This window comes from Colletotrichum scovillei, assembly GCF_011075155.1.
Source record: "Colletotrichum scovillei strain TJNH1 chromosome Unknown Contig00012, whole genome shotgun sequence".
In the NCBI taxonomy this organism is placed as follows: domain Eukaryota; kingdom Fungi; phylum Ascomycota; class Sordariomycetes; order Glomerellales; family Glomerellaceae; genus Colletotrichum; species Colletotrichum scovillei.
In genome coordinates this window covers 217,477-245,221 of record NW_023336270.1, presented here as the reverse complement: position 1 = coordinate 245,221, position 27,745 = coordinate 217,477, and the positions used below count along the sequence as shown (strand labels likewise).

General features: G+C 49.0%; 10 protein-coding genes across 10 annotated transcripts; 6 read left to right on the top strand and 4 right to left on the bottom strand.

The window, feature by feature from the left end:
• Positions 1 to 6,100: 6,100 nt before the first annotated feature.
• HER10_EVM0010821 (short chain dehydrogenase) lies at positions 6,101 to 7,061 on the bottom strand (the record flags this gene model as incomplete). The annotated part of the gene is made up of 2 exons (XM_035480269.1): positions 6,101 to 6,897; positions 7,004 to 7,061. The coding sequence occupies 2 exons, from the start codon at positions 7,059 to 7,061 to the stop codon at positions 6,101 to 6,103; spliced, it is 855 nt and encodes a 284-aa protein (XP_035326336.1).
• Positions 7,062 to 8,674: 1,613 nt separating this feature from the next.
• Positions 8,675 to 10,021, top strand: HER10_EVM0004088 (uncharacterized protein; the record flags this gene model as incomplete). Its single annotated transcript, XM_035473743.1, has 5 exons — positions 8,675 to 8,818; positions 8,883 to 8,987; positions 9,053 to 9,243; positions 9,299 to 9,493; positions 9,544 to 10,021. 5 exons carry the CDS (start codon positions 8,675 to 8,677, stop codon positions 10,019 to 10,021), a joined length of 1,113 nt encoding a protein of 370 aa, XP_035326137.1.
• A 1,924-nt stretch (positions 10,022 to 11,945) lies between these two features.
• Positions 11,946 to 12,614, top strand: HER10_EVM0011505 (O-methyltransferase; the record flags this gene model as incomplete). Its single annotated transcript, XM_035480936.1, has 1 exon — positions 11,946 to 12,614. One exon carries the CDS (start codon positions 11,946 to 11,948, stop codon positions 12,612 to 12,614), a length of 669 nt encoding a protein of 222 aa, XP_035326352.1.
• Positions 12,615 to 12,807: 193 nt separating this feature from the next.
• Positions 12,808 to 13,793, bottom strand: HER10_EVM0002257 (uncharacterized protein; the record flags this gene model as incomplete). Its single annotated transcript, XM_035471977.1, has 1 exon — positions 12,808 to 13,793. Exon 1 carries the CDS (start codon positions 13,555 to 13,557, stop codon positions 12,808 to 12,810), a length of 750 nt encoding a protein of 249 aa, XP_035326085.1. The 5' UTR covers positions 13,558 to 13,793.
• Positions 13,794 to 15,684: 1,891 nt separating this feature from the next.
• On the top strand, positions 15,685 to 16,725 carry HER10_EVM0006600 (glycylpeptide N-tetradecanoyltransferase; the record flags this gene model as incomplete). Its single annotated transcript, XM_035476181.1, has 1 exon — positions 15,685 to 16,725. The coding sequence occupies one exon, from the start codon at positions 15,685 to 15,687 to the stop codon at positions 16,723 to 16,725; it is 1,041 nt and encodes a 346-aa protein (XP_035326210.1).
• Positions 16,726 to 17,065: 340 nt separating this feature from the next.
• Positions 17,066 to 19,605, top strand: HER10_EVM0012537 (uncharacterized protein; the record flags this gene model as incomplete). The annotated part of the gene is made up of 7 exons (XM_035481931.1): positions 17,066 to 17,121; positions 17,197 to 17,388; positions 17,462 to 18,514; positions 18,577 to 18,899; positions 18,951 to 19,105; positions 19,172 to 19,370; positions 19,448 to 19,605. 7 exons carry the CDS (start codon positions 17,066 to 17,068, stop codon positions 19,603 to 19,605), a joined length of 2,136 nt encoding a protein of 711 aa, XP_035326377.1.
• HER10_EVM0013010 (uncharacterized protein) lies at positions 19,599 to 20,797 on the bottom strand. The gene is made up of 2 exons (XM_035482382.1): positions 20,082 to 20,797; positions 19,599 to 19,974 (listed from the first exon to the last, which is right to left on the bottom strand). The coding sequence occupies exons 1-2, from the start codon at positions 20,557 to 20,559 to the stop codon at positions 19,769 to 19,771; spliced, it is 684 nt and encodes a 227-aa protein (XP_035326390.1). The 5' UTR covers positions 20,560 to 20,797; the 3' UTR covers positions 19,599 to 19,768.
• Positions 20,798 to 22,651: 1,854 nt separating this feature from the next.
• On the top strand, positions 22,652 to 23,380 carry HER10_EVM0004744 (uncharacterized protein; the record flags this gene model as incomplete). Its single annotated transcript, XM_035474377.1, has 1 exon — positions 22,652 to 23,380. The coding sequence occupies one exon, from the start codon at positions 22,652 to 22,654 to the stop codon at positions 23,378 to 23,380; it is 729 nt and encodes a 242-aa protein (XP_035326161.1).
• Positions 23,381 to 23,631: 251 nt separating this feature from the next.
• On the bottom strand, positions 23,632 to 25,396 carry HER10_EVM0009001 (uncharacterized protein; the record flags this gene model as incomplete). The annotated part of the gene is made up of 6 exons (XM_035478505.1): positions 23,632 to 23,760; positions 23,824 to 24,093; positions 24,158 to 24,426; positions 24,481 to 24,862; positions 24,927 to 25,280; positions 25,379 to 25,396. 6 exons carry the CDS (start codon positions 25,394 to 25,396, stop codon positions 23,632 to 23,634), a joined length of 1,422 nt encoding a protein of 473 aa, XP_035326281.1.
• Positions 25,397 to 26,145: 749 nt separating this feature from the next.
• On the top strand, positions 26,146 to 27,605 carry HER10_EVM0008172 (uncharacterized protein; the record flags this gene model as incomplete). The annotated part of the gene is made up of 5 exons (XM_035477704.1): positions 26,146 to 26,622; positions 26,699 to 26,811; positions 26,872 to 27,185; positions 27,252 to 27,354; positions 27,416 to 27,605. The coding sequence occupies 5 exons, from the start codon at positions 26,146 to 26,148 to the stop codon at positions 27,603 to 27,605; spliced, it is 1,197 nt and encodes a 398-aa protein (XP_035326255.1).
• Positions 27,606 to 27,745: the final 140 nt, after the last annotated feature.

Genomic DNA, 27,745 nt, shown 5'->3' with positions numbered 1-27,745 from the left:
GAGCCGGGCGTTAGTTCGACCGCATTTGTGAGATTGAGCCAACATGAGCATACACCAGTGTCACCTTCCCACTATCTCTGCTGACATCACGCATATTTATCAGGCGACATTCAGGTGTGTCAAATGCATGGCTCTTTTGTGATACTCTGCGACGGGAGGCGCATTCTTATATGCGAGGGGCTTTTGAAGCTCTCGCTCTCGCTTGCTTTGGCAGTTTCTCTCTTATTTACCACACCTTGCAAAATTTTCTCCAGTCTCCACGAGTGGGTCAATGTTCAAATCTCATTGCATTGAGGCTCGAAGGCAACCTAATCAGAAACACGTGTCTAGTGGACCTTAGAAAAGCAAGGCCACGCGCAAAGAATGATAGGAAAATTGTGCTCATTACTGAGCCAGACAGGTCAAAGCGAATACAAGGTCTGGATGCTTGAGGAAATCTGCCCAGGCGGGAACGTCTTTGGGGCTGGGGAGGATGGCCCATGGATCGCACGTGCGATGGGTCTGCTCGACTCTCAAACCTATTTTGTGGCTTACTCTTTCCGATTTCCGGCCATTTTTGTGGAAACTGGGTTATTCTTCGCTGTTGCTACATATCGCGACGAATCAGAAGTGTACGATGTTGCAAGAAGCGGCTTTCAGGTATATTTCATGTAGGATTACTGACAAAATTTCGGCATTTTGGAGACACAAAAATCCCTCCAGCACACTGGTTTCTCTGTCGGGTATGTCGGGATTGTCTAGCTTTGATGAGAAGACTTTACCATGTATGACAATTATTCGATCACAATGAATGCTATTTGAAGATCGACTAGAATAATCTGCACTTTACCAACTTCTCAAATTACTGATCTTCTATCAGCCGGAATTTTCCCCGAGCCAAGAGATTGAGGCTGAGAGCGGGCGGCATGGGCCGCAGCCTCCGATGCAGGAGCAGGGAAGCGACTGGCGGGGCCTTGGCAGCACGCCATAGGAATTCGGCCGAATGCACGCTTAACCGAGTGACCGGACATTTACGATCTCCCTCCACTTCAAAAAGTCAAACTTAATTCGGAGACAATCTGGGGAAGGTGCCGATCAGGTGGCCTATGAACTCAATGTTCGTGATAATGGTGGGTGGATACACCGTTTGTGGCCTTGAGCGAACTCGAAAGCATTGCTCCTGAGTTCATTTGGATTATATTACCTAGGTCGCGAACGTTAAACTTGAGCCGCTAGCGAGCATGATCCTGTACCTGAATCAGGTTCGAATCATCTTACCCCTTTCGACTAGGTCTTACTTTAAATAGGTAGAAAAGCACTACTTCTATCACCAGCTGACTTCCAATAGAGTCACTTCAATGCTTACAGGAAAATACGATACGACACTAAAGAAGTAGGAAAACCGTCTTCTTCTAATTTATCACTCAAAAAAAAAAAGCAACGCCAGATTAAACATCAAATATTACACATTACTGAAGCTAAATTGAGAGTGATTCAGAATTAGTTGTAATTCATGATAATTGCTAGGTGCGATAACTACTAAGTTGACAACGACGGCTACATAGTCGAAATATCAGATACTTCATTAGTTTCTGAGTAAATAGTTTAACGTGCACCAGGAAAGCCTGCAATGTAGTATCTCTATACAACCTACTGCCTTTCAAGCACGTTAGATTCGTCGTTACAAGAAGCACTATGAAGCCAACATTGTCATGGAGCTCCAACTCCGAATGAGTAATACTCAGCACTTCACATTTCACAGATAGAGTAAAACTCCGATCGATTTATCAAGTAAAGAAGTTCTCGGCGTATAGGCTAGATGTGAGGGATTCATTTTCTAGGTCCCAACGTGCTCTACAAGAGAGGCTATTCCTTATGTGGAAGTAGCAAACAAAAAGGGCACATAATAGTGATACAAACCCGAGACTGACTGCCTTAATATATCTTTCCTACAATGCAAGATCTCTACCAAATGCTTGCGCTATTGAGCTTCCGCATTTCTGTTGATGATTGAGGCACAGGTGCTTGGCAGTCCGCTGTTTACCTTTAGGAAATTGGAACAGAAGCTGGCCTCGCTGTGTAAGGGCAGACTCAGCGCTTCTATATACCCATGAATTTCAACTAAATTCGAGCCCTTCATTTGTTCAAAAGTGGTACAATTGTTACATCAAGTTGCCGCGAGTATTTGGCTGCACTGGGATCTCTCGTTGCGTTATTTAAAACGTCGTGCAGTGCCGCATAGGTACTTGCAAGTCATTCCGTGAGGTTGGTAGGTACAACTTCCAATAGGAGCATAGTAAGTCAAACCCCCCACTTCCCGGCACCCCCCTGTTTCTGGCACCCACAAAAACGCGAAAATCCACCACAACGCAATGCCCACCCCCAACCTCCTTTTATCACAACATTTTCAATTCGAGTCCAAATGGGCTCATTTTTTGCACATACCTTCTTCTATATCTAATGCCTCAATATACCGAAGATCAGCTTCGTCAGGCTCTCGAGGACATCTCAAACGGCAAGAGTCAAAAGAGAGCCTCATTGGAGTATGGGATACCACGATCAACCCTCCAACTACGTCTCCAAGGTGGTCAGACTAGGAAAGTGGCTTTTGCTGACTGGCAGAGGCTGTCTCCTGACCAGGAGAGTAAGCTGGCACAATGGGTTCGCATTCAGGCTTCGCTGGGCCTCGCACCAACACACCAACAGGTGAAGGAATTCGCAGAGCGAGTTCTGGCTGCTGCTGGGGATACCAAACCATTAGGAAAAGGCTGGATCTATGCCTTCGTGAGAAGGAACCCTATCATTAAGGTTCAGAGAAGTCGTTCCATCGATTCTAGACGCGTTAATGGGGCATCTACTGAGGTCATTACTGGTTTAAGTTCCTTGCTATCCCTGAGATCAAGGACATCAAACCAGCCAACAGATATAATATGGATGAGACTGGCATCCTCGAGGGTCAGGAGCTAATGGGTTAGTGCTGGGCATGGCTGAGACGACGTCTGTTCGCAAGAAACAACCTGGGTCGAGGGCATGGGTCTCTATCATTGAGTGTATCTCAGCCTTGGGTAGGGCACTTCGTCCTCTTATCATTTTCAAGGGAAGACGGTCCAACAACAGTGGTTTCCATTACATCTGGTTCCATACGATGGGTGGGAGTTTACAGCAACAGATAATGGCTGGACTACAGACTTAACTGCCATTGAATGGTTAGAGAAGGTGTTTATCCCACAGACTATGCCCGAGGCTGAGGGCGAGGCTCGACTGTTGATTGTGGATGGGCATGAGTCATACGACGACAGACTTCATGTGGAATTGCTATATTAACAATATCCATTTACTGTTCTTACCACCACACTCCTCTCATGTCCTCCAGCCACTTGACCAGTCTGTCTTCAGCCCTGTTAAGTCAGCCTATCGGAAGGAGCTCGGTTACTTGTCTCAATGGAACGACTCTACCATTATAGGTAAAAGGAACTTCCTGGACTGTTACCAGAAGGCTCGACTTGCTGGTCTATCAGTCTCGAACATCAGAAGTGGTTGGAAGTGGACTGGTCTACACCCTGTAGCGATGGTTAAGCCCCTGATGAACCCTATGGTATTACCTGAGCCTTCTGCTAAGCCACCACACCCAAACCAACCAGTCGGGGCAAAAGCGATGCCATAATGGTCAACAAACTACCCCTGTTGAGCCATGGGATTCTGCTTCCTCTGCAGTGGTCTGGTCGACACCCAGGAAGCTGGCAGAGCTCAGCGGTCAACTGCACTATACACCCAACTCGACAATGATACCAGCACTCAACGGCTGCTGTTCAGGAAGGTGAAAAAGGCTTCAGAGCAGGCCTGGCAACTGGCTGCCCAGCAGCAGCTGGCTCACCTGAGGGCTCAAGTTACCAACGCTGCAGTTAGGAAGAGGAAGACTGTTCAGATCGATCCCAACACGAAGTTTGCGAACATCAGGGATATCCATCGGGCTCAAATCGAAGCGGGTGAAAAGGAGGTTATTACGGCTGAATCCAGCGACTCTGAATGCCCTAGTGAGGCTGGCAGTTGTATTGTAGTGGGTGTGGTTGAGGATCAATAGTTAATAGTAATGAGGAGGTTGGGTTGTGATCCCATCGTTTTTGTGGGTGCCAGAAACAGGGGGGTGCCAGGAAGTGGGGGGTTTGACTTATATGATAAATACGACAGAAAATGGCCTATATGTGATATCATCAACACCAGGACCCCATCGCGGTATCGACCTTGCAAATAGCCAGACGTCTCATAAGCCCTGTACCAAAGGTGAACACACTGCTGTAATTCATGTTTGACAAGGCCTTTCTGGATTTGGCCAAATGCTAGATACGCCCCATGGCAATCCATAGGCGTCGATGAATTTGGCCATGATGCAATGAATCCTTAAACTTTGGGCGAAGACCTCTCAGTCTTCGGCGTTGGTAAGGTTCAGAGGTACTTTGCAATCGTAGCATGCATGATATTTGTTTCCTACCCACGCACCATGAACGCAGTTGGAACCAAGTCACGGATGAGGCTTAATTGAGCACGAACCTATTGAAGAATCAAATTATCACAATGGCAAGATAAGTATCGGTGAAGAAAGTGGTGGTTGGGAGACGATCCAAAAGCCCTTCTTTTGACCTCTCGATTCATGTTAGATCGATCTCATGATTTTTTACGATGACTTGACACATAATCAAGACTCATAAATGGTCAAATCACCTTTTCATCTAGGAGTGTGACTCTCCGAGTGTAGTGTAATTGGGCTTCATGAGCGTGGGCGGGGAAGGGCAACGCAACCCGTAATACTACTCAGCTGAGAGTTGCTTTATAGATCTCATGCTCCGCACGTACTACTCCCAAGCTCTGGCTTACTCTGGTTGCATTTTGTCACGAACACGAATTCGCAATGGTATGAACGTCGACCTGCAACCAATGTTGATATCACATGCCTAGCTCCAAAGTCGTAACTATACATGTAGCCCGTAATGATACGCAGATCAAATAAACAGTGAACCATGCGAAGTTCTGTTTGACAACAAATTGCCTTGATATTGAACTCTTAGAAAGAACGAAGCCACCGAATGATCAAGAAGCGCTGCCAGTTTTTGGCTTTCCTCATTTCCATTTCCTTCCCAGGAGCCAAGTCCTTGAAAGAGACCATCACACCTCGGGCTCCCGTGCTGGAGAGCAAGAAGTTGCCCGGAGGTAATAACATCAACCATGTGTCATCGACTCACACCATAAGCATATTTGTTATTTCATCATATCGAGAAAATCATTGCCTTTCCAAACATCCTTTTGCCTGTTGCAGGCCTTTTGCGCAGAAACGAGGGTTATCAAGGCTGCCTGGACACAGCTTGGCATATATCTAAAAGCCAGGGGGGCATGTACATATGTACATGCAACCAGGGCCCATGAGGTCGTCGTGATAAGCAGTGCTTTGCTAAATCACATTTGTCTGCCTTTTGAGCGATCAAGTTGCGACACTTATGCCTTCTTTGTACCAAAGTAAAATGTTCCGAACCCCTATTGATTGAAAAGCCTCGAGGGGATATCCGTACTTCTGCTGCTTCATCCGGACATGCAAAATGATCATCAGACTGGGGGCCAAATCCTCCAATGGGGCTCCTGTAGGGTTCACGGACTCGCCTGATGATCCCCTGTCAACTTAAACATGACGGGTGGCGCCGAAACTGTAGCATCGTTGGTAGTCACTAGTGCACCCCCTGAGATCTTAGCAGGTGCCTGAAATGAGTTTCGATAACCCTGCGCTGCCATCTAAGCGATGTATGAGGGAACCAAACGAAAGGACGGAATCCATCCGTCTAAGTCGGCGATCCAACAAACCAATGCCATGCCCTTGATTAAACAAGCATAGCTTGCACCTGATCCGAAAACGACAGTTTCTCCGACAATTGTCTCCATTGCAACTTCACGCACTGTCGCATTGCCAACGTTATTCCCTCATTCGTTGGCGCGCTTTTATATGAGGGATCTGCCGCTCCATCTGCGCCCATGTAATTGTTGATCTTCATCCATTCACCTGCCTGAGCTAAAAAGAGAACATCCTCGCTCCAAACACCAGTAATGCTTATCCGACATGCAAGGGAATTGGCATCGCTTAACGAACAAAAGCACCTCCTCCGCTGGCCCCCACAAGGTTACCAGTCATCCACCCACTCTCAGGCAAACAAACGACCCCCACAACTCCAGCAACTTCCTCCAAGTAACCGGGGCGACCTCCAATGCTTGCCGCCAAGTCGAGAACCTCCTGGCTATCAACGCCAGGTCTAGCCTTGGCAAGAGGCGTCAGGTTGTTCAAGGGGCGAAGAGCCTCGCGGGGCTCGTCAGGCAGGCCAGAGTACAGTCCAGTGTCCATCGGTCCAGGAGCAACAGCGTTGACGGTCGCTCTCTCGGCCAGCTCACGTGCCCAGACACGGGTCATGGCCTCGATAGCGCCCTTGGTACCAGCGTATGATGTTTGCCACCAGACACCCCACGTGGTGGTTGCACTGGAGATGTTGACAATGCGACCAGAGCGGTCGGTAGGCAAGTAAGGGAAAGCGGCCTTGACGAGGAGGGCGGGTGCCTTGCAGTTCAGGTTGAATGTCTCATCGAAAAGATCGAGGTCCAGCTGGTCAATGCCTTGAGCGTTCACCGTGGCAGCGTTGTTGACAATGATGTCGATCTGGAAACGACCGTTGGCATCGGTGAAGTGAGCCTTGGCGGCGTCAACAAGCTGCTGAGGCGCCTCAGGCTTGCTCAAGTCAGCCCGGACGGGAAGAGCCTTGACGTTGTACTTGGACTCAAAGTCCTTGGCCAAGGCCTCAGCCTTTGACGTTGAGCCCTCGGTGGCGTAGTTGATGACAACGTTGGCACCTCTGCTGGCAAAGTGCTCAGCAAGAACGGCGCCAAAGCCTTGATAAACCAGTCAGTCCACTGTGATTTCAAGCCAAACGTTGAATCCTTGCTATGGAAAAGGATCCCATTTAGAGAGACCCGGAAAGTTTAACAAACCACCTACTTCGCGAAGCACCAGTAACAATGGCAAGCTTGCCCTCGAAAACCCTGAAAGGAGCCATTTTTCTCGGATGTTAGAAGAGCAGAATAAACAATGTGACGTGGAGGCGGGGAGAATATTATGCCTCTCTCCACGTGATAAATTGTGTGCTTTATATATTGTGTCCTGTTGCTGCTGCTTCATCCCGATGCTTGCATGTCCACTTCGTGAACTAGCCAACTGGTCAGTGCCGCCGGGCCGCATGGTGGGTGGGATCCGAAGAGGAGTCTCGACTAGGGGCTGAGCAGGATCATGAATCTTGGCTCTCCACGCAGACACGTCAACTACCAAAGGCTTCTGCCGATCTCAATATGCATAAACCAGTCGTGAAACTCGCAAGTATGAACACCTTGGGTGAAAGGCCAGGGCCAGTTGGAAATTCCCTCAATTCCCAAAGTATGTTGGTTTTGACATTGATATTACTTGATCCTGCGTTCAAGTCACCAGGAGACAGTCTTCTGCTTCAACATCCAAGAAGACCAATGGAGCGCTCATCGCTTGCATAATGGCTTGCCAATCTAGTATTTATTTACCTTGCCGACTAGGTCTTGCATTGATGCTGGCCATTATATGCGCACTGTAGAGGGGCTTTTATGGAAACTATGGACACTGCTGAGATTCCTGTCTCCACGAGTATGCATACCGTGTTGAAGAAAATAATCCACTATTATGGGTCAGGCCAAGATTCTTCGCAGCTTGACACCGCCGGAAACTCTTGAAGAACTCCCCGATGCTCGGAAGGGATCTGCCGAATTTGGCATCGATCTACTTTAGGATGGGGGCCATACGTTTCGGGACAGTGGCATGAGTGCGACGATGCATGGATGGTGTATATTCGTCGTTGTTGGAAACCACCGATCTCGCGAAGCATCGACTGTAACGCTGAGCAGAATGCCGGCCAATGCTATCCACGTTTTTGACTTTGAGTGAGCGTCGATAGCTTCGAACGATAGCAGTGATCACATGTTACATACAGAATCCTTGGAAGCTGGGAAGCTGGGCAGGCACGCCTAAACGTTGCGTACTGGGCAAACTTCAGGAGGAAGAACGCCAAAGAGGCCGAACGTAACCTCTCCATTCTTCTCGGCGAAAAGACATTCTGGTAAGTCGATGTTACAATCGAAGAAATTCACAAGTAGAACCCAATAACCATCTCGGAACCAACTCCGCCTCCGTTGTGTTCCTGCATCTCATGTCAGGGCGAGGCAACTGTCAAGCACATCATCGTTCCTGATTAGTGGACAGGAAACACGAGCATTTTGCCGACGGGATCATTTCGAAATTGGACAGTCTGAGCTTCGCAAGGGGGTTGAATTCTCTTACCATGTTCATCCCAGCGCCCCTTTGTGGCAAGGAGGACCACAGTGCCGCAACGGCAGTGATCCCGGGGCTGGGGTCGGTGGATCCTATGCGAACTTCGGTTGCCAGAAGAATTTGGGCCGCTATTAAGTAATTGTCAGATCCGTGCTTGCTTTTTCTATGTTCTTTGCATTCCCTTATAAGTTTTCTGGGTCGTTCGGGTCTTCACTATTCTTTTCGCTGTTCGATTTGTGGCACTCTTTCTCTCACCTCGAAACGAACCCGTGGAGCACGAAGCCGGTTCTTCAGTGATCTCGAACCCGCAAATTCGACAAGATGGGCGCGGCTACGTCGAAGGATATGGCCGCTGCGGTCCTGGTGCCACTGCCGTTCGACATCATCACCATGATCTTGCGGTTTTGGATTCGGGCGCAGAGGAAAGCATGGGGACCGGATGACTGGGCCATGGTTGCTACTATTGTATGTTCTGATAATGCGCACAATGCGGAGTGATTTTGAGTTGTTTTCGGCTAACATATCGAAGCCGGTTTGGGCAGTGTCGCAAATCGGTTTAATAGGTATGGCCTGGAGCGGAGTTGGGCAACTGGATAGCACCCTTTCTGCAGAACAAGTTGCCAACTCATACTTCGTAAATTATGCTCCACCTGAAGGGTGATACCATCCAATGTATGCAGTCAACTAACGGATCTCTAGTGGTTTTATGTTTTCCAGGAGTTCTGGTGTTTTACCTTGGTCACTCTCAAGTGGTCCCTTGGTTTCACGTTGCTGCGCATCGGTAATGGCCAACGTTGGGTCCAAATCGTCATCTACACCTGCCTCGCACTAGTCACAGTCTGCACAGGAGGTACTGGCATGTATTTGTTCTTTCAATGTTCGCCGGTTGAGTGAGTCTTCAGCCTGTTAAAGTGTGGTTCTGCACGTGCTGACGAGACGTACTAGGAAAAACTGGCATCAAAGCATGCCGGGCGAATGTAGACCTCGAGAAATCCAGACCGCGCTGTCCTTCTTGGTTGCCGCAGTATCAATCTCAACTGACTGGATATTCGCAATCATGCCTTTCGCTCTCATCTGGAGACTGCAGATGGCGAACAAGGTCAAGGCGTCTGTTATCGGTCTTCTGGGCTTGGGTTTCTTGTAAGTATTGCTCGGCGCTAGAACGTCTTGTCCTTGCTAACAATTCCTAGTGCATCGGTGGCTCCGATTGTTCGACTCAACTACCTCCTCCTACTCAACGATGCCGAAAAATTCCTGCAAGGCCTCAGCATTATCCTCGCTTGGGCACAGGCAGAAGTTGGCATCGGAATGCTCGTCGCCAACCTCCCCGCATGTCGACCTCTACTCGAACGTGCCCTCGCCCGCCTCACGTCCTTCACCGGCTCGAAAAACAAGTCATCTAAAGATCCAGCCGCTTCAGCCGCTGTCAAGAACAGTTATCTCGAGCTCGGGGAGAGGGATCCCACGAGGAAGAACATCAGCCAAGCTAGTCGATCTGGGGTTGAGACAAGGGTTTACGGCAGAGATCTGGGCGATATTAGCAGCGACAGCTTGCCAGATGATCACAGCCAAAAGAGGATCGTGACAAAGAGTGGCTTCGGGGCGATCAGAGTGCAGAAGGAGTTTGGAATGGAGGTTGAGACGAAGCGCGGGGATAATGTGGTCTAGACAACACGACTGGCACAGTAATTGTTGATGAGTGAACGAGAGGCAACGAGAGGCAATACAGGACCCGTACCTACATGTAGTAATCCACTGTTAATTTAATGGATTCAAAACGTCTGTCAAATTCGAGCGCATTGCTAGCGAGGTTGAACAGATTATCGATTGGCCTAGACCATGCCCATAACTTCCGGCGCGAATTTCCCTTCGGCCAGTGATATCGCCCAAGTAATTCTTCGGCCCAACTGGAACAAGGCTAAGAATAGTTTGCACAACGCACAAGAACGCGCAGGGATTTGAGAAACTGAGAGGAGTAGTGTTGAACAAGTCCGGCGAGGTGATTGGTGGCACTGCTCAGATATTGTGCCTGGTTTGCGATGAGGTTTCTGGTGGAGATAAATGCATTGAGCGACCCTCCTTATTCTCACACGAAGTGGACCTCAAGACTTCTAGCGCCGGACGCAATCCGCGGGCACCAAATGCGGCCCGTTAGCCTCATCGCTGTATCTAAGATCTCTTGCAATCTTTCGCGAGATTATCCCCGTGTACTAGACGTTTAGACATAGTCTGTTCGTTGCTGGCTGAAGGCTGTTGACCATAACCGCAAAGGACGAAGATGCCGCACTTACGATCATCAACACGGATTCTACCAGATCTCGGCACTACACGTGTTACTGGAGGCCTCTGGGACAAGATGTTCACACGATTCTTTCGCAGACTCGACATAGGTCTTGCCCCCCCCTTTTGGGATACCTTACTAGACACCCCTCGTAGGATGGAATACCTTCAGGATTGACCCTCAGGGAGGCTTTATCCTACCGTGCAACAATGTTACTGACTCCGCTGTGCAAAAGAAATCTCAGTACCGTGCCCGATTTGGCCTCTGGGCGAAACGATTGCCTCTCTTTCTTTCTGCCGTTGAACTGAAGCTTAGTTGCGCAAAGCTTGACCGGTGCTTGGTAGTATATCTTGGATCCAGTAGACCCTTCTACTACCCTTTTTTTTCAGTTGTAATCTAGCTAACTCTCTGAGACATCGAAGGAATCGTATAGATTTTGTTCTCTACCTGCTTCGTGTGCGAAAGTACTGCGTGAAGACGGTAGGGGAAACGACATGGCAGTATCAGCGGGGCCGGGCGCGTGCATGTTGTCACCAGTCTTCAGCTCGTGCTGTGTTGGACAGACTCACCGAAAGCGAGGTAATATTCCAATAACGTCTTGCATTAAGGTATGTGAGCATGGACTAGTTCCTTGTACCATCGCCACGAAAAGTTACCACCACACTTGTGTGCGATGCGGTGTTGCATCCTCAGAAAACTTTGGCTCGCCCAGCAAAACTCCTCCCCCACACCGCTTCGGCCCCGCTCGTCGCGTTTCGGCCTGAGCTACTTCTGCGGCCCCACGGTGGACGGACCGGAACCGGCTTTTATACTTGGTCCGGGCCGCTGTGTAATACTAGATAATTCCTTGCATCAGATGCATGAATTGTCTAATCGCGGTCTGTGATAAACTTCCTGATTGTTCGCAAGTCGGTGGCATATCTCGGCGGTCTCGTATGCATCGTTGAACGCGAGAGGGGTTCTTCGTAAATTCGTCTAGATCTCGGCGGCCGATCGGACCGAACCCGATGGAAGCCATGCTGTAGGTATGTACTCCAAACTCGATGGCGTGTGCAAGAGCAAAAGTCCCCAAGCAGTGCAATTCGCCGAAGCAATTCTGCTCGGTTTCCGAGCTTCACCTACTCTACTTGACGTAGTTAAGTGCTTCATCTACACCATCTGCTAGTGAAGGTAAGCCCGGCGTACCAACGTGTGCAAGTATTTAAGTCCGGTCTCGCCAGCGACGGTGATGAGGGGTAGGGGTCATTTGGGAGACAACAGAACACCAACAAACAATCATAACTAAAAACCATCACCTGAAACACCACCAAGATGTCCACCGAAGAGCAAAACACCGTCGCGGCTGTGGATGCCATCGAAAGCGTCGCTCGAGCGAATCTTCTCCCACCAAACGAGAAATTAGACAACGCGATCGCGAACTCCCAGAGGCACAACTTACCAGAGATTACTGTTGCCCCGCTCCAAGGCCAATTTCTCGCCATTCAGTGTAAGCTCATAGGCGCCAAGGAAGTTCTCGAGATTGGTACCCTCGGCGGGTATTCAACCATCTGGCTCGCCGAAGCGGGAGCGAAAGTCACTAGCATTGAGATCAACCCAAAGCATCGCGATGTAGCCCTTGATAATGTATCGGGGCTCGATGTCGAGATCATACTCGGCTCCGCTCTGGACGTCTTACCCAAGCTAGCCGCAGAAGGCCGCAAGTTTGACATGGTGTTTTGCGATGCATCATGGGGCGAGCAGGAGAAGTACTTTGACTGGGCGGTGAAACTGACCAGACCGAAGGGATGCATCTACGTCGATAATGTGGTGTGGAACATCTTGGGTCAAGATAAGGCGAAGGAGGGGAAAGAGTCGTTGTTGACTCACGTTGGAAAGGATAAGAGAGTCACGGCAACGGTTCTTCCTATGATATCAACTGCGCATACGGTCCATGAGGGCCACACTGTTTTGGACGGCTTTTTGTTAGCAGTAGTCAACTAGGAAGATCTGCTACGAGAGCTGGGCATGAGGAGAACGCAACGAGTCAGCGAATGGCCCTGTACAAGACTGGTTGAGTATTACTCTTGTGTACGTTGAGTGATATCTTATTAAGTCTCTTTCTACAGCCAAATCTAGTACGGTGATTGAAAGGTCGAGCTGCTAGTAAACAATAATGTGGTGTGTAGCTGGAGCATTATACGCTCTCAGCGTAGCCCGCCTCCTTGGCTGGCACTTCCTTAGCTTTCTTCTTCTCAAACAACTTCTGGCCAATTTTGTCGGTCATTGCGTCCGTCTTGTCTCCTAAAAATGTCTTGATGCAGCCGTAAACACCAGAAACGAACCAAAAGATTGCATTTACCAAGTCGATCCAGACTGCAACCTTCATCAAGCTCGTCTTGCTGCCTTTGTATGAGTTGTCGCTCTCCCTGTGAAGGAAAATTGCTGCAAAAATGCCAAACACCACGATCCAAGAAACGAAAAGGACGAAGTCCCAAGCGAAAGCACGGTAGGTCTTGAAGATCTTGATTCTGCTGCCAACATAGGGAATAGCGCCGAGCGGTGTGGCAGCGACGAAGAGAACAGCCGTAATAGCTGAAGCTCCTGCCACGGCGATGGCAAAGATCCACTCTGGCGAGAAGCCATCGTTTGCCTTGCGGTCAGCGTCGACACGGTTGCCGTAGAAGCCGCAGGCGATGAGAGCGAAGAGAAATTGGAGACCGCGGCAGACTAGGCGGGGTACGACTTCGAATGTCTTGAGCCATGTTTTCCCCATGGTCTTGCCCGTTGCAGCGCCCTCGTTGAAGACACCGCGTCCGGCTTGGCGACCCATTTCTGCCTTGTCCGCGTTACGAAACTCGGAGGCGGCGCCGGCGAGCCCCTGCACGTTGCGGCCGAGCTCAACGGCACTCTGGCCGGCCTTAATAGCGTTTCCGAACTTTCCCATTGTCGTTGTGAGGTGAAAGAACGGGTAGGTCGGAAATGGTTCGGAAGTATGCGACTGCGAAAAGCACTCAAAAATGGAGAGGTAGACGCAAAGTTGGAAGATGGCCACGGGAGGACTATCGAACGATGCTGTAATGGGAAAATAATGCAAAAAAATGCGAGACCGACCGGCAGTGCAAAGTATTTAGAAAACTCCGAGGAAACACAGGCGCCAAGTGATGGAGAGAGGAATGAAAAGTCGTAGTGAGGGTGATTCAGGACAGCATCGAGGACACCAGGAAAACCATCTTTATAAGCTGGAAATGGACAAAGGCCATTGCTCTTGAGCGGAAACAACATCCAATGAGTCCGACCTCACGATGTTGTTCAACGCAAATAGTAACACCAGTCCTTTGAGCTTTGGCGCTATTACTGTTGCAGCGCTGGAAAGTCACATCCAATCATTCGTTCTCCAAACCCTGTCGCGCGTCTGGCAGGCCGTCCAACACTGGAGCCGACAGGGCTTGGCTGTCTGAGTCGTAGCGAGTCAACCCCAACTGCCTTTGCTTTGTCACCCCAGATAGGGCGCTTAGCGAAACGCGTCGCTTTGTAGGCGCCAATGGAGGCAGCTATCCTTTGACTGAATGAACAACTGGACCTCTGAGACACGTGCTCGGTCTTGAGAGATGGCAACTCACCTTGCGGAGGACAAGAAAAGACCAAGGGTCTGTTAGCCGCGACGTGAATCTGCAAGCCCTCGAGTCACTGTAATATTGGGGCGGTCCCAGGCTCTTAGCGAGGCCAACGCGGGCTCCCACAGTTGGAAGTGAGTACAGTGAGGGCTCAAAAGTCTCAATACACCCTCCCAGTGCGTCACCTTAAGCCCACTAATTCCACTAATACAGAACCACTTGTATCTTAAGCACCTAGGTAACAATATAACTCCAGAAAATTCTCAAAAATATTTAACTATATAAACTATATAAAAATATTTTTAAAATAATTTTAAAACATTTTATAAATACATAGGTTATTAAAAAATTAATAATAATAAAAAAGTGAGAAAATACACTAAGGAAAATCGTGCGATTTATATTACTTAAGCGTTATAGCCCACAATAAACAAGATTTTTTAAAATATATTTTAAATTTTTTTTAATAACTCTATGATTTTATATACAAATTACGTATAAATTATATATAACTATAGTTACTTAATAGTTAATATATATTTTGATGTTTTTTTCTTTTTAAATTAGAGTTATATTGACGTTTTTGTGTGCTGTTGAAGATTACTGGTACTGCCCTATACTGTGTGCTGTATGGACACTTATGAGCCCCCACTGTAGGGGTAGCGCGCTCAATAAAAGGCGTCAATGTTCGGGCCAGGTCAAACGTAAGGACGCTGACACGAGACGCGCTGTGAACGGGTCTTCAGCGATTAACCAATTGGGTGCATGTTAGTTTATCATGCTCTGGTAGTCTCAATCAAAATATGAGACTTTCGATTGAGAGAACTTGACAATATCTGGCAAGTATCAAGACTGTTAGGGACAGAGGTGGGCGGAGAGCATAAAGGAACGTCCGATTTCAAAGACTTGATTGAATGTCGCACTGGGGATGCCGAAGGGTGTTATTGAAGCCCATAGCAGCGCCATCTCAGCATTAAGCCTCCGCTATAAGGCATACTGGTTCGGGGCGCCTTCAATCTTCAAGCCTTCAGGTCTACCGTTGTTTCTTGACTTTGTCCATTATTGGGCAACCTCAGTGATTGAACATGACAGCTCTCAGCGTGCCGATTGAAGCCCAGAGCATCAGTGTTCGAAGCTCTCAGTTGTTCCTGTGGTCGTCCGAAGGGCTGGAGCATCGGCGCTTGTGTGCCACTCATTGTAGCATCGGCCTCGGTTCTTGTGAAACACAGATCCGAGCGACCGCGAACCTTCAGCAACTGAGCATTACCGACCATGCCGATGATAAACTATCGCTGACGTTGGACACGAACAGCCTGGATATTGCAAACACCCCAGGCGAGCCAAATTTATCCCGGGATATAGCAGACCGTCAAATTTGACTGCTTGACGTAACATTGAAGCCAACGATCGCCAAACTCTTTTTGCCCGCAATTTAGGCTTCATCGATTGATGACAAGATGTCAACCAAAGCGACGAGCCTCTCAGCAGAAGAGATTCTTCGCCATCCCGCATACAAGACGACGCAATGGGATCTTAAACCCAGGCTATCGGGCTTCGCGACGGTGGCCGAGTCTCGTCCAGGTGGGCCATTCCCTATGTGGTACGAAGTTCACGGCCGAGGACCAAAGAAAATTGTCTGGATCATGGGCCTCGGTGGTAGCCGGAACCTGTGGAAGCGTCAGAATCGGCACTTTGGGCATCTGCGTGGCGAGGAGTACAGCTCCCTTGTCTTTGATAATCGCGGGGTGAGCAAGTCGGCCAAGCCAACTTGCAGGTACAGCACCTTGGATATGGCCAAGGACCTCGTCGAACTGCTGAGGCACATTGGGTGGCTCGATACTGATTCTCAGTACTACCCGCGAGACTTGAACATTGCAGGAATCAGCTTAGGTGGCATGATTGCGCAAGAACTTGCGCTTCTGATACCTCAACGATTGCAATCGCTGATTCTTATCTCTACGGCTCCCCGCCTGATTCGAACCGTTCACACGTTCGAGCATATGAAACAACGAGTCGCCATGTTTCTTCCCACAGCAGTTGACGTAGAGCTCAAGAACAAGGCCAGTAGGCTGTTCACTATGAGCTATCTCAATGCGCCGGACACCGGATCCCTGGACCCAGAAAAAACATTTCCCACCAACCTTGACCGCTTTGTGGCAGAGGAACTCGCAGAGCGTTGCGAAGATACCGACTTTTCTCGGAGGAAAGGCGTCGTGCTACAGGCTATCGCCGCTGGATGGCATCACAAGAGCGACGCAGATCTCGCAAGAATAGGGGACGAAGTAGGCAGAACCCGAATCTTGGTGATGCACGGGACTTTTGACGAAACCATTACCTTTCCGCATTTTGAGCTAATCAGGGCTGCGTTGGGAGACGGGCCGGAGTATATTGCTTGGAAAGACTGTGGCCATGTGCCGTTGTGGGAAAGAGAGGAGGAATTCAACGAGACCGTAAGACTGTTCATTGACAAGACAATCCCAGTTTCGGCCAGTCTCTAGATCTTCTAGCTCAAGCTTTTCATATTTAATAGCACTCTCACATGCTCATTAAAGTTTATCTGCTCCATTAGAGCGTGGGTTGCACCACAGAAACGACGGAACTAATCCCATTCGTCTCTTGAGTGATCCGCCGTGGGACCTCTGGAAATTGGGAACGGCAGCAGGGGCCGTAACCCCGCGTTCGGGGTAGACTTGAACCGAGTTACCCGTCTCTACCTCGCGGTATCACGGATATATCTGCATACTTATCCGTCGAATCCTCAGAAGTATTCAAAGTGATGCCTATCTCGTCAATCATCACATGAGTTGTAGCCAGTAATTGGTATCACGACCACGTGAGATGTTCGTGCAATTCTTTTTGCTAGCGCCGGCCGTGGCAGCTGCAGCTATTGACAGGTATGAGGAAAGAAGGCTATTGGTCTAGGAAAAGACATCATGTTCTAATATTTGGCATTACTGATATGTTAACAGAAAAGCTATCGTAAAGTCTTTCAATATATTGCGAACAGAGGTGCCTAAAGTCATAGACAATACCACAACACCTCTTCAAGTTGGAAATGGAGATTTTGCGTTCAATTTTGACATCACGGGCACGCAATCGTTGGTACCTTTCAACACACTTTCCAGCTGGGGATGGCATAAGGATGCGTTGCCACAAAACGGGTAAGAACTTGGCTCTTCAGTCAATTGCACACTCGCGTCTTTCGGATACTCATACCGCGTTGTATTTCACTAGAGAAAAGCTGGAAGAATATGCGGGCGTCCCTGTAGTTACGCATGGAAGAGAAGTTATCTACGACCTTGAAGATCCGAAGCTGCCAGAAATTTCGAAATGGTTAAGTGCCAACCCCAACCGCATCAATCTTGGCCGCATCAGCTTGAGTTATAAGAACAAGACGCTATCATCGATCACGGAACCCCGCCAAGTCCTTGACCTCTGGAACGGTGTTACCACTTCGTCGTTCAAGGTCGATGGTGAGAATGTGAAAGTGGTTACTCAAGGAGATTTTGACACCGACTCCGTTACTTTCGACATCGAGTCCGTGTTGATCTTTGAAGGAACCCTTCGAGTCGAATTTGACTTTCCATTTCCTTCAATCCACAAGGTTGAGAAGACATCAGACTTTGAGGTGTTCATGGGAAGCTACCAATTCCCGGACAATCACACGACTTCTATTGTTAAACCCGAAATTGATTCTGATGACACAGCTCATATCCATCACACAATGCAAGAAACGTCATACTACCAGAACTTGCGGTGGCCCAAGGAATCACCATTGACTTTGAGAAGAATTGGGACACAGGATTCTAACACGACTAATGCGCATCGCTATGGACTGTTCCCAGCGGCCTCCGGAAAAAATATCACCAGAGCGAATAGGTTGTCCTTCACTGCCCAGTATAGTCTCAAGCTTCAAAGACCGTCACTGCCCTCCTCAATTCGCCGGCGGAACAGTCTTGGTTGGCAGAGGTACTGGCAAGAAGGGGGGTTTGTAGATCTCACCCAGTCGTCAAACCCAAACGCGACGGAGCTCCAGCGACGCATCATACTCTCACAATATGCGATGAGAGTCAACAGCGCAGCCACTGGCCAGCCACCACAGGAAAGTGGTCTGGTGTATAACGGGTGGTGGGGCAAGTTTCACATGGAGATGGTCGTTTGGCATTGTGCTCATTGGGCGACTTGGGGAAGATCAAAATACTTTGATCGGATATTCCCTGCTGTCTATGAGGATCTCCTGCCTAGCGCTGAGGCAAGAGCTCGTCGCATGGGATGGGAGGGCGCAAGGTAAGATTTACAGGTCCGTCCGACTGTGAGATTTTCATCGACTGATCAGAGTGGACAATCAGATGGCCCAAGATGACGGAGCTTGTTACCAAGGGCATCGCTCCTGGAGAGACCAGGGCGTATCTTCAATGGCAGCAACCACACCCTATCTATCTTGCGGAACTAGCCTACAAAGCCAATCAAAGCAAGGAGACTCTCCAAGGATGGGATCGTGTCATCACGTCAACTGCTCAGTACATGGCATCTTTCGCTTGGTTCAACAACTCGAGCGGCAAATATGATTTAGGACCACCTATACAGGGTGTCACGGAGAATTCGTCCCCTACAGAGATATCCAACTTGGCCTATGAGCTTGCATACTGGCAATGGGCTCTCAATGCAGCCTGCAACTGGAAAAAGAGACTTGAACAAGATTGCCCCCCAGAGTGGTCTAGAGTGGCAGAGAACATGGCATCCCCTCCTGAGTATGATGGACTGTTCGCTCCTTGGGTTGGCGGTGGCGTAAATGCATCCTGGTGGGATAACCCTCAGCTCAACAAAGATCCTAGAAGCGTTATTATGTTACAAGGCATGGTACCCGATACCCCACTGGTAAGTCCTACGGATGTTGAGAGTAGACTCCCAGTTTGCTCTATTAGCTGACCATAGATGCATAAGGTGAGCCCAGAGGTCGGTGTTAGAACTGCAGACAAGGTATGGGATGTGTGGGGTGACGCCCAAATTCGAGGCTGGGGCCGAAACGTATTGGCCATCAACTCAGCGCGTATCGGGAACCCAGAGCGAGCCATATATCACCTGACTAATTTTGATCACTGGACATTTGGCGATCAAGGTTTTGCTCATAGGTCTGGTCCAAGTGAGTAATGCAACATGCTGAACGAGTGTAGTTTGGGTACCGCGGGACTACACGATCGACTGACGAGGTTGCGATAGGTCCATCTCCACCACCCTATTTCCCTGGAAACGGGGGGTTTCTTTTAGCGATCGGGTACATGGCAGCTGGATGGGCAGGCTCCGAAGGGCACGCACCTGGGTTTCCGAAAGACGGAACTTGGGTTGTCAAGCATGAGGGAATGGTCCAGGCTCTCTGAACATGACGCGAAATTTGGGGTGTAGACGTCTAAAGGAGGCTGTCCTATTGTGTCCAGGAGCTCCGGGGAGCTCCTCTTGCTATTGATATCTTGGCATATTTGTTGCCATGTGATTGCTCTTGCCCATCACCTCAATTGCCCTCTTCCACAAGCCTGGACTTATCTAATGACCCAGGTATACAGCTACTCGCAAACCACCATTATATGGAGCCGTAGTTGTCCTGAACCCATTATCAGGATCATCTAGATGCTCAATCAGATCCTTGTAACCAGCTTGACCAGAAATTATGTTGTCAATGACGATCAAGGCGCCGGATTTGAGATGTGGCTTCACAAGAGCGAGTGTAGGCATCGCAAGCCGCGACCAGACTTGTCAAGTCGTTAGCGGGTTGATTCGTGCCATGCACGGTACAGGCTAGCAGCCCAGCGTAGGGTTACTTAGGGTTATGGGTTAGCAGGAAGGGTGACAAACTTACTGTCAAGTAATAAAAAGTCAACTTCCTTAGGCAGATCAGTCTTCAGCGTCTCTCGCAGGTCACCCTCTCTAAGTTCGATCCAAGATTCAACCTCAGGCCCCGCCCTGCTCCAGTGCTCTCGAGCTTTCTCGGCTTTGACAGGCTCGTTCTCTGTAGCGATCACTTTGCCATTGGCAGCTTGTGCCGTTGCATTTTGTCCTACGGCGAGGGCAAGCCAGATAGTGCTGACGCCAAAAGAGGTCCCGGCCTCGACGACATGTCTTGCCCCTGTAGCGCGCAGGAGGAGGTATACCAGAGCGCACTTATCCGGCTCCAGGGCCACGAATCTTTCCAGCGCCACTGAAGCAGGTTGACTATCTGTGCTCACATACGGGGGCTCATTGAGAGCCTGGGTATGAAGGTCCTTGAGAACAGCCAGTGTTGCAGGGCTTGCCTGTAGTGAGGCTAAGTGCCTGTCCAGATCCTGAAGATCAGCCATAATAAAGGGTATGGATTGGTGATGATCTTCGGGTACTCCAGTCCGGGGATGAGAAGAGCAATGCTGCAACTCAAAATTCGTGCAGAGAGCTGATTCTCTTTTTGCTCGCGCTTAGTCTGTAAGATGCATCCGCAATTCGCTCGGTTTGCTGTTGAAAAACTCTCGACTTGACTTCTCAGGAACAGCGGCAGATGAAGAACACACCGATCTATTACTGAGGAAGGTTGTCAGGCGACTGAAGGATGGCGGGGTTGACAAAGCGGCAGCCTTGACCGGAGCCAACCGCGATAGTAATCGGGTGCACATCGATTCGCCGTGTCTCCGCTATCGGACCGTGGATGGGCCTCGGCCGCAGACGTGTACTATGGTCGACGACATCAACAACTGCCGACTGATCTTATCATATTACCCTAGCCTACATACCACATGGAATTGGAATCATGAAAATTGGTAAATGAATGAATTCCTTTTCCGACATAGTCAATCTTTGAAATGCGCCAGTCATATTTCTGCTCATTTGATATATCTATGGGGTGGTTGTAGGCTTCAGTTGAGACACCACTGTCGATCACATTTTTGTCAGTGGCAAGTATGATAATAATGAAGCTAGAATCAAATGTGTAAACCACGTTGTTCTGTTGAGCTTAGATCATGCCAAATCCCGACGCTCGGGACTCGGGAATTAGGCAAGACAGTGGCCAAGACATTTGCTGCCCTAGCTGGAGACATCGACTCGTAGATATCACATCATCCAGGGCAACCGCAAGTAAGACAGGAAGGACACCTAGACGATTGAACGGGTGAATACTAGAGTCACTTTGTCTTCTGTAAGGTGGACCGTTTTAGAGGCGAGATAGCGCTACCAATAAAATGGCCAAATTTGGCTAATCTGACAGCGCCTAGAAGCCATCGGCGAAGGCTAGTCTAGGTACCATGAACATTTTGAGAGAGCCAAGGAGATGATTTATCCGGATCTTGGTCGAAGATTTTCAAATGGAATCGAAATGCAGAGAACGAGATTCTGTTGTGAACGGGATAGAAACTGCCCTGAAGCGGTGGCCCAAGACGAGGAATGAAATTACAGGGATTTTCAAGTGCACTTCAATGCAGGTAGTTGAGCGTGGCTTCGGCCAATGAAACAAACACCGTAGTAGCATTTAACATCATTAGGGACAGGGGCGAACCCCCATCAACCAAAGCGCCCTTTTCGGGCGTGTGATGTGCTGTGCCGCCCCTAATAGGCGTACAGATCCAAACACCGTAGCCCGAGAACGTCCTGAGACACTTTCGTGCTACACCGAAATCAGTGACAGCCACGCAGACATTAGACCGACTTCTACTGGACGCCTTGCACAAGGGATGCCTTTGCCTATTTCCCACAATCCTCGTTTGCATCCTTCTTGAGACCTAACTCTGTGCCACAACATGACAGTGGAAACACCTCAAAACGTCAACTGGACTTGACCTTTCGCAGTTCTATGCGATGAAAGATTGTAACCAACACGTAAGGTCCTAGAAATGATGGATCTCACAAAAATTGGAAGTTGGACTGGCGCATTACAGTTCTGTCTCGCTTCAAAGAAATCTCAAGTCATCGCCAAGAACGAGCAATGTGTCTGTGAGGTCTACAGGGCGGATTTTGCAAGGTCCAAGACAGTGTCTTTTCTCAGCAGCGAACGGCCCGATACCAGAAGGCAGAGACAATGCATGGCCGGGCAGCTGGGGCCAGGCAGATACCCGGCAAGGCAGACCTCGGCGCCTCAAAGGAGAAAAGAGACAACTTCTTGGCGTCTATTTGGGATATAAAATCCCCACTGGTACACTGTGATCAATTAATCGACTTCTCGCTCAGGATAACATAGTCTCGTCTCTTCACCTCTCACTTTCTTCCACCATCTCTCGTCTTATTGTATCACACAACCGTCCGCTTTCTCAGCCGATTTCTCTGGACAAGCCACTCAACTCGTCGAAACAAGTAAGGTAATCTGCGGTCCTATTACACTCGTCTTCCTGTGTTTCCAGCATTTATCGCACTTCTTTCGCGAGTCTCACGTGCGCTATGTTCAAGTAGCTGACACGAAGAGACAGAAACATGTCCGCAACATTGCAACCCCAGCACGCCACCAACACTTTCTGTCGCGAACACCACATAATCGACTGGAATATCGAGCTCCGTGACATAAGCCTTCATGATAGCTGTGTTGTGGGAAGATTGTGCGCCCGGGCTGAGGAGCGATCCTGTCCGAAGGCAAGCTTGTTCGCAGCCTATGAAAGAAGCGGGCTGTGGGATGCTTGCGACCCTAAACACCGAGCTTGTCACATAGGCGAGCCCTGCTTGGTCACTGGCGAGAAATCCTGCGCCAGGATCCTCTACGTGGCTAAATATGAGCACGCCAATGGCACCTGCTTCTCTCGCGGGCCAGATCATGTATTGTGTTCAACAACAGCAACATCCGATCTTGACCAACAGTACTTATTCCCGAAATGTTCGGCATGCCTCATTCTGACTGAAGCCCGGAGTCTTGTTCTCATTCACCGACGGATGCTTGACGAATGTGTGGAAGATGAAGGGCTGTCAAGCACGGACATTGATTGCATCCGCACAAGTCTCTCTGGGTACATACGAGCTTACAATGTCAGGAGGAAACTGCACCTGGAGGAACTTCAAGGAGGAAGTCAAATGAGGCATGACTTGGAAATGGATTATGCCTCTGGTAATGGGGAGGTTTCGAGGGTCCAGAGCCACGCTACGGGACGAAAAGGGTGGTGGAAGTCAGTTGTCAAAAGAGTCACGAGAGCAGTCATTCGCATTCTGTCTTGAATCTAGATTAAGCGTGACTCATCGCTGTTAAAGATTCTAATTGGCTTGTATGGTCTTTCCTACATGTAATTATGGAAATCTTGGCATCACAATAGTTATCTCCTGGGGCATAGCATGCCAAAACACTGAACTATGTCTACCACAGAATGTGTTTATCTCACGTGTGCTGTACCTTAAGGAAATTCGTACATGAGAGGTTCTAGACATAGAGTTTGATGAACTACCTGAAAGCACCAGTGGTTGTGAAAACTTCAAGAACGATCGGCCATTTCGATTTGAGCGACATCAAAATCACCTTTCAAAGTGTCAACAGTCTTGGGCTGACTGATTCCTGGAGATTCGTAGTGCCGGAACTTCCTTGCCGACAGTTGCTCGATAAACTGAAGCTGTCAGTCAGATGATTGAAGTATACCAAGTGTCCCGGATGAGAGCTTAGTTCTCACCATGGCATTGATTTCTTCGAGAGTCCGTCCCTTGAACTCGGGAAGGAAGAAGAAGGCCCACAGAGCTGCAATGATGCAAGATGGAAACCAAATGTAGCCGTACCTCGGGCCCCAATTCAGGGCACTAGGGTTAATGAAGTAAGGCGTAGTAAAGGTTACAAGCCAGGCCAGCAGGTACCCACATGCCGAAGCAACCCCAAATGTATAGCTGCGAAGTCTTTGTGATGGGGCTTCTCCGGCAACCATCCAGGAGTAAGGTGCTACCATTCCCTGGAGGGCTGTCAGTCACTTGAAGCGAAAAGATAAGTATGCACTATGATTATCCAAAACCTACGTTGAAAGCAACCATGAAAATGCAAGACATTGCGACAAGAACCTTGCCCGCATTAATCGTATGTGGTTGTTTGTCGTATGTCACAGCCATGATGAGTTGCAAGCAGCCACAAATGACAAGACCGTTGATGAGCATAATTCGGCGACGGCCATAGCGAACTACGATGAAAGCGTTTGCAAGAATTGCCAAAAGACCAGCCGTAGACAGAACATTTGTCATAGCGAAGGGGTGTTCGACTTGGGCAACAGAGAAGAAGTATGCTTTATATGCTGTATAACTTGAATGAGTTCATGAAATTGACGTGAAATGGAGCCGGAACTTACCAATGATGAACATGGATCCCGATGCGGCCTGCAGAGATACGGCGCCGATAGAGATCATGGAGCGTCTTCGGTCTATTCGATCCTTGAACATGTCCCAAAAGGTGACGGTCTTTGTCAACTCGATATGTTCTTGGATGGATGTTTGAATTTCTTCAACTTCATCATCAATGCTTGCATCAGTGGGTCTTAGCCACTCAAGAGCTTTGCGACCCTCATCTACACGGCCCTCTAGAATCAGCCAGCGCGGTGACTCGGGTATAAAGAAAAGACCGATGGCTAAGAGAGCCGGTATCACGTAAATCGTAGCCAAAGGGATCAAGTAAGCTGATCTATCAGGGCGCTGAGCAGTTGCCCAGTCAATGATGGTGCCGAGGAGAGTGCCCTGCTGTAACGTTAGCCACTCCAGGCCTTCTAAATCGCATGGGTTCCAGCAGTAGGATACCCACAATCGTTACACAGAACTGGAAGATGGTAAGAAATAGCCCGCGGTATTTTGCTGGACTGCTCTCTTGTAAGTAAAGTTGAGAGAAGGTCATGAAACCTCCATTGCCTAGCCCGATGAGCAAGCGACCGAAGTAGAGTGGACCGATGTGAGATGTGGTCATCATGAGGATATTGGCTACAATGCATAGAAGGGAAGAGAGCCACAGGCACATCTTCCTTCCCAATTTTGTTGCGATTACACCGGCAAGCACCGAGCTAAGGAATGCTCCAAGTGTCATCAAAGAAGATATGAGCTGTTGTCGGGTGGTGGAGATATTCCAACCAATGGCCGTGTTTCGGTCTTCGTAGCCGTAGACCTTGAAGCAACAGGTCAGTTCCAATATCATTTATTCAAGACAAATGATGTATTGAAGGAGGTTGTCGGATGATGAGAAATTTGGAGAAAGAAGCCAACCTCGAGAAAGCCAGGCATCGCCTGTAGACCGCCAATGATTCCAAAGTCTAGCCCGTACTGGAATGGAGACAATGCGATCATACCGCACGCCATAAAGCACCAAAAGTGAGCCTGCAAACCATCGGCAGCCATTTTGGTCATGTTTCGCTTGGCTCAGCTTCAGTAGGAGACGACCGCTACTTTGAATGTTGCATCTTTTATTCCAAAGTCTGAAAGAGGGGCTACTCAGAGTTTCTATAGGCTTCGTACTGATGGGCTCGTCCCGAACTTCTGAGATCGGCAGTTCTGAAAGCGAACTTGGCTCGGGTGATTATGAGAAGATGACATGAGGTTGTACGCATGTGGGGAGGGCAAACACTAGCTTGAATTTGGAGCTGTCAAATTCTTGGTGCAGCGAATGGGGAGCAGTTCGTAATTCAAAGAGGAAAAGCCTGGTTGAATCGAAACGACTGGGATTGTTCTCAAGAGGCTTGAAGTCTGCGCAATGTCCCAATGATCGGCCGGGAGATTATAACCGTTGCCGCTGCACCTGGCGGATGTGGGGTAGTAAATACCTCGAAGACGTGGGGTATCTGATACCTGAGAATGGCAACCCCACGGCAGATGTGTCAGGACAAACTGTATCCTTCGGCAGATGTTGAGTCCTGTGTTTTTCTTCTTCTGCAAATTTCCGTTTCTTCTTGACATTGTCCAATTGTTTCTTTTTTCGAAGGCTTTCCAAGCTAACACCACAAAAACCGACTACGCTGATTGGACTGGGAACCATCATGGCAACGCCAGAAACGAAGACAGGAGTCAAAGTCATTGTTGTTGGCGCCGGCTTCGGAGGACTGACAACTGCAATTGAGTGCCATCGACAAGGTCACGACGTTGAGGTTTATGAATCATTCCCTGAGCTAAAACAATTGGGGGACATCATATCCTTTGGTGCGAATGCTGGCCGCATCTTTCACCGATGGTCCAATGGAGCCGTCGTGTCCAAGTTGAAACCGCTTTGCATCGATCTACAAGAATACGGCTTCCGGATTCACAAGTGGGACACTGGGGAAATTGTTCTCACTCAGAGAAGACCACCTGCAGATCCCGAAGCACCTGTCCTCAATGGCCACAGAGGAGAACTGCACGAGGTCATCTACAATTATGCGAAGGATGAACTAGCGATTCCAATACACCTTGGCCAACCGGTCACTGACTACTTCGAGGACCAAGATGCTGCAGGTATCCAGTTTCAGGACGGGAGAAAGGTGAGCAATATCTCCGTTTCATCAAATATTGATGCGGTAGCATCGCGACATCGTATTGATATGTGTACTTCTCCAGGTCTCAGCTGACGTCGTCATTGCCGCGGACGGGGTCCGATCCAAAGCGAGGGAACTAGTTCTTGGCCACAAAGACAAGCCACAAAGCAGCGGATATGCAATATGGAGGGCATGGTAAGCTTGGTGTTTTATTTGCCGGGGTTTGAGGGCATCTCTGATTCTGAGAGGTCGTAGGTTCTCCGCCGACGCCTTACTGGCAGACCCTCGGACCAAACAGTTCTGTGAGAATGGCGATACCTTCAATGGCTGGATAGGCCCAGACGCCCATTTCCTGTTCTCTACTCTGAAGGGAGGTCGAGACTGCTCTTGGGTATTAACACACAAAGACGAATACGACATCGATGAATCATGGTCGTTTCCCGGTAAGATCGAGGATGTTTGCCGCGCACTCGAGGGCTGGGACCCCATGTGCCAAGTAATCGTCGAGAAAACTCCGTCACTAGTGGATTGGAAGCTCATGTATCGCGATGCACTTCCTAATTGGGTCAGCGGAGGCGGACGAATTGCCTTACTAGGAGACGCCGTTCATCCATTCTTGCCAACAAGTACTCAAGGCGCGACTCAAGCCATGGAAGACGGCGTTACTATAGCAGTATGCCTGAAACGTGCGGGCAAGCAAAACATTCGTAAAGCGCTCAATTCTTACCAAGGAATCCGGTAAGATAGAATCCTTCGCCCCTCAGAAATTGTTGACCCGGAATTCTAATACTCAACATAGATACGATCGTGTGAGGGCGGTGCAGAAGACTGGAATCTCCACTCGTGAGATGTGGCACAAGACAGACTGGGAAAAAGTGAAAAAGGATCCAACAACAATTGCTTTGCCAAGAGAAGACTGGATACTCGAGTTTGACGCGGAAAAGTATGCGGAAGAGACGTACGAGCGTGTCGCTACCCCTTCCCTTTAAGTTGAACATGGCTTAGATAGGATGATAGGAACAAGTGAGTCAAATAGATGCATTCTAGACCATGTAGAAACCAGATTGCTTGATCTAGTGCTACTGGTTTCAAAAATTCTATCAAGCCGCATCTGCCTCAAGTTCGCTGT

Coding starts and splice junctions, on each gene's coding strand:
- HER10_EVM0013010 (XM_035482382.1), bottom strand. CDS start 20,559: ATGGCTGATCTTCAGGATCTGGACAGGCACTTAGCCTCACTACAGGCA. Junction 19,975..20,081: donor TGACTTTTTATTACTTGACA/GTAAGTTTGTCA, acceptor CGACTTGACAAG/TCTGGTCGCGGCTTGCGATG.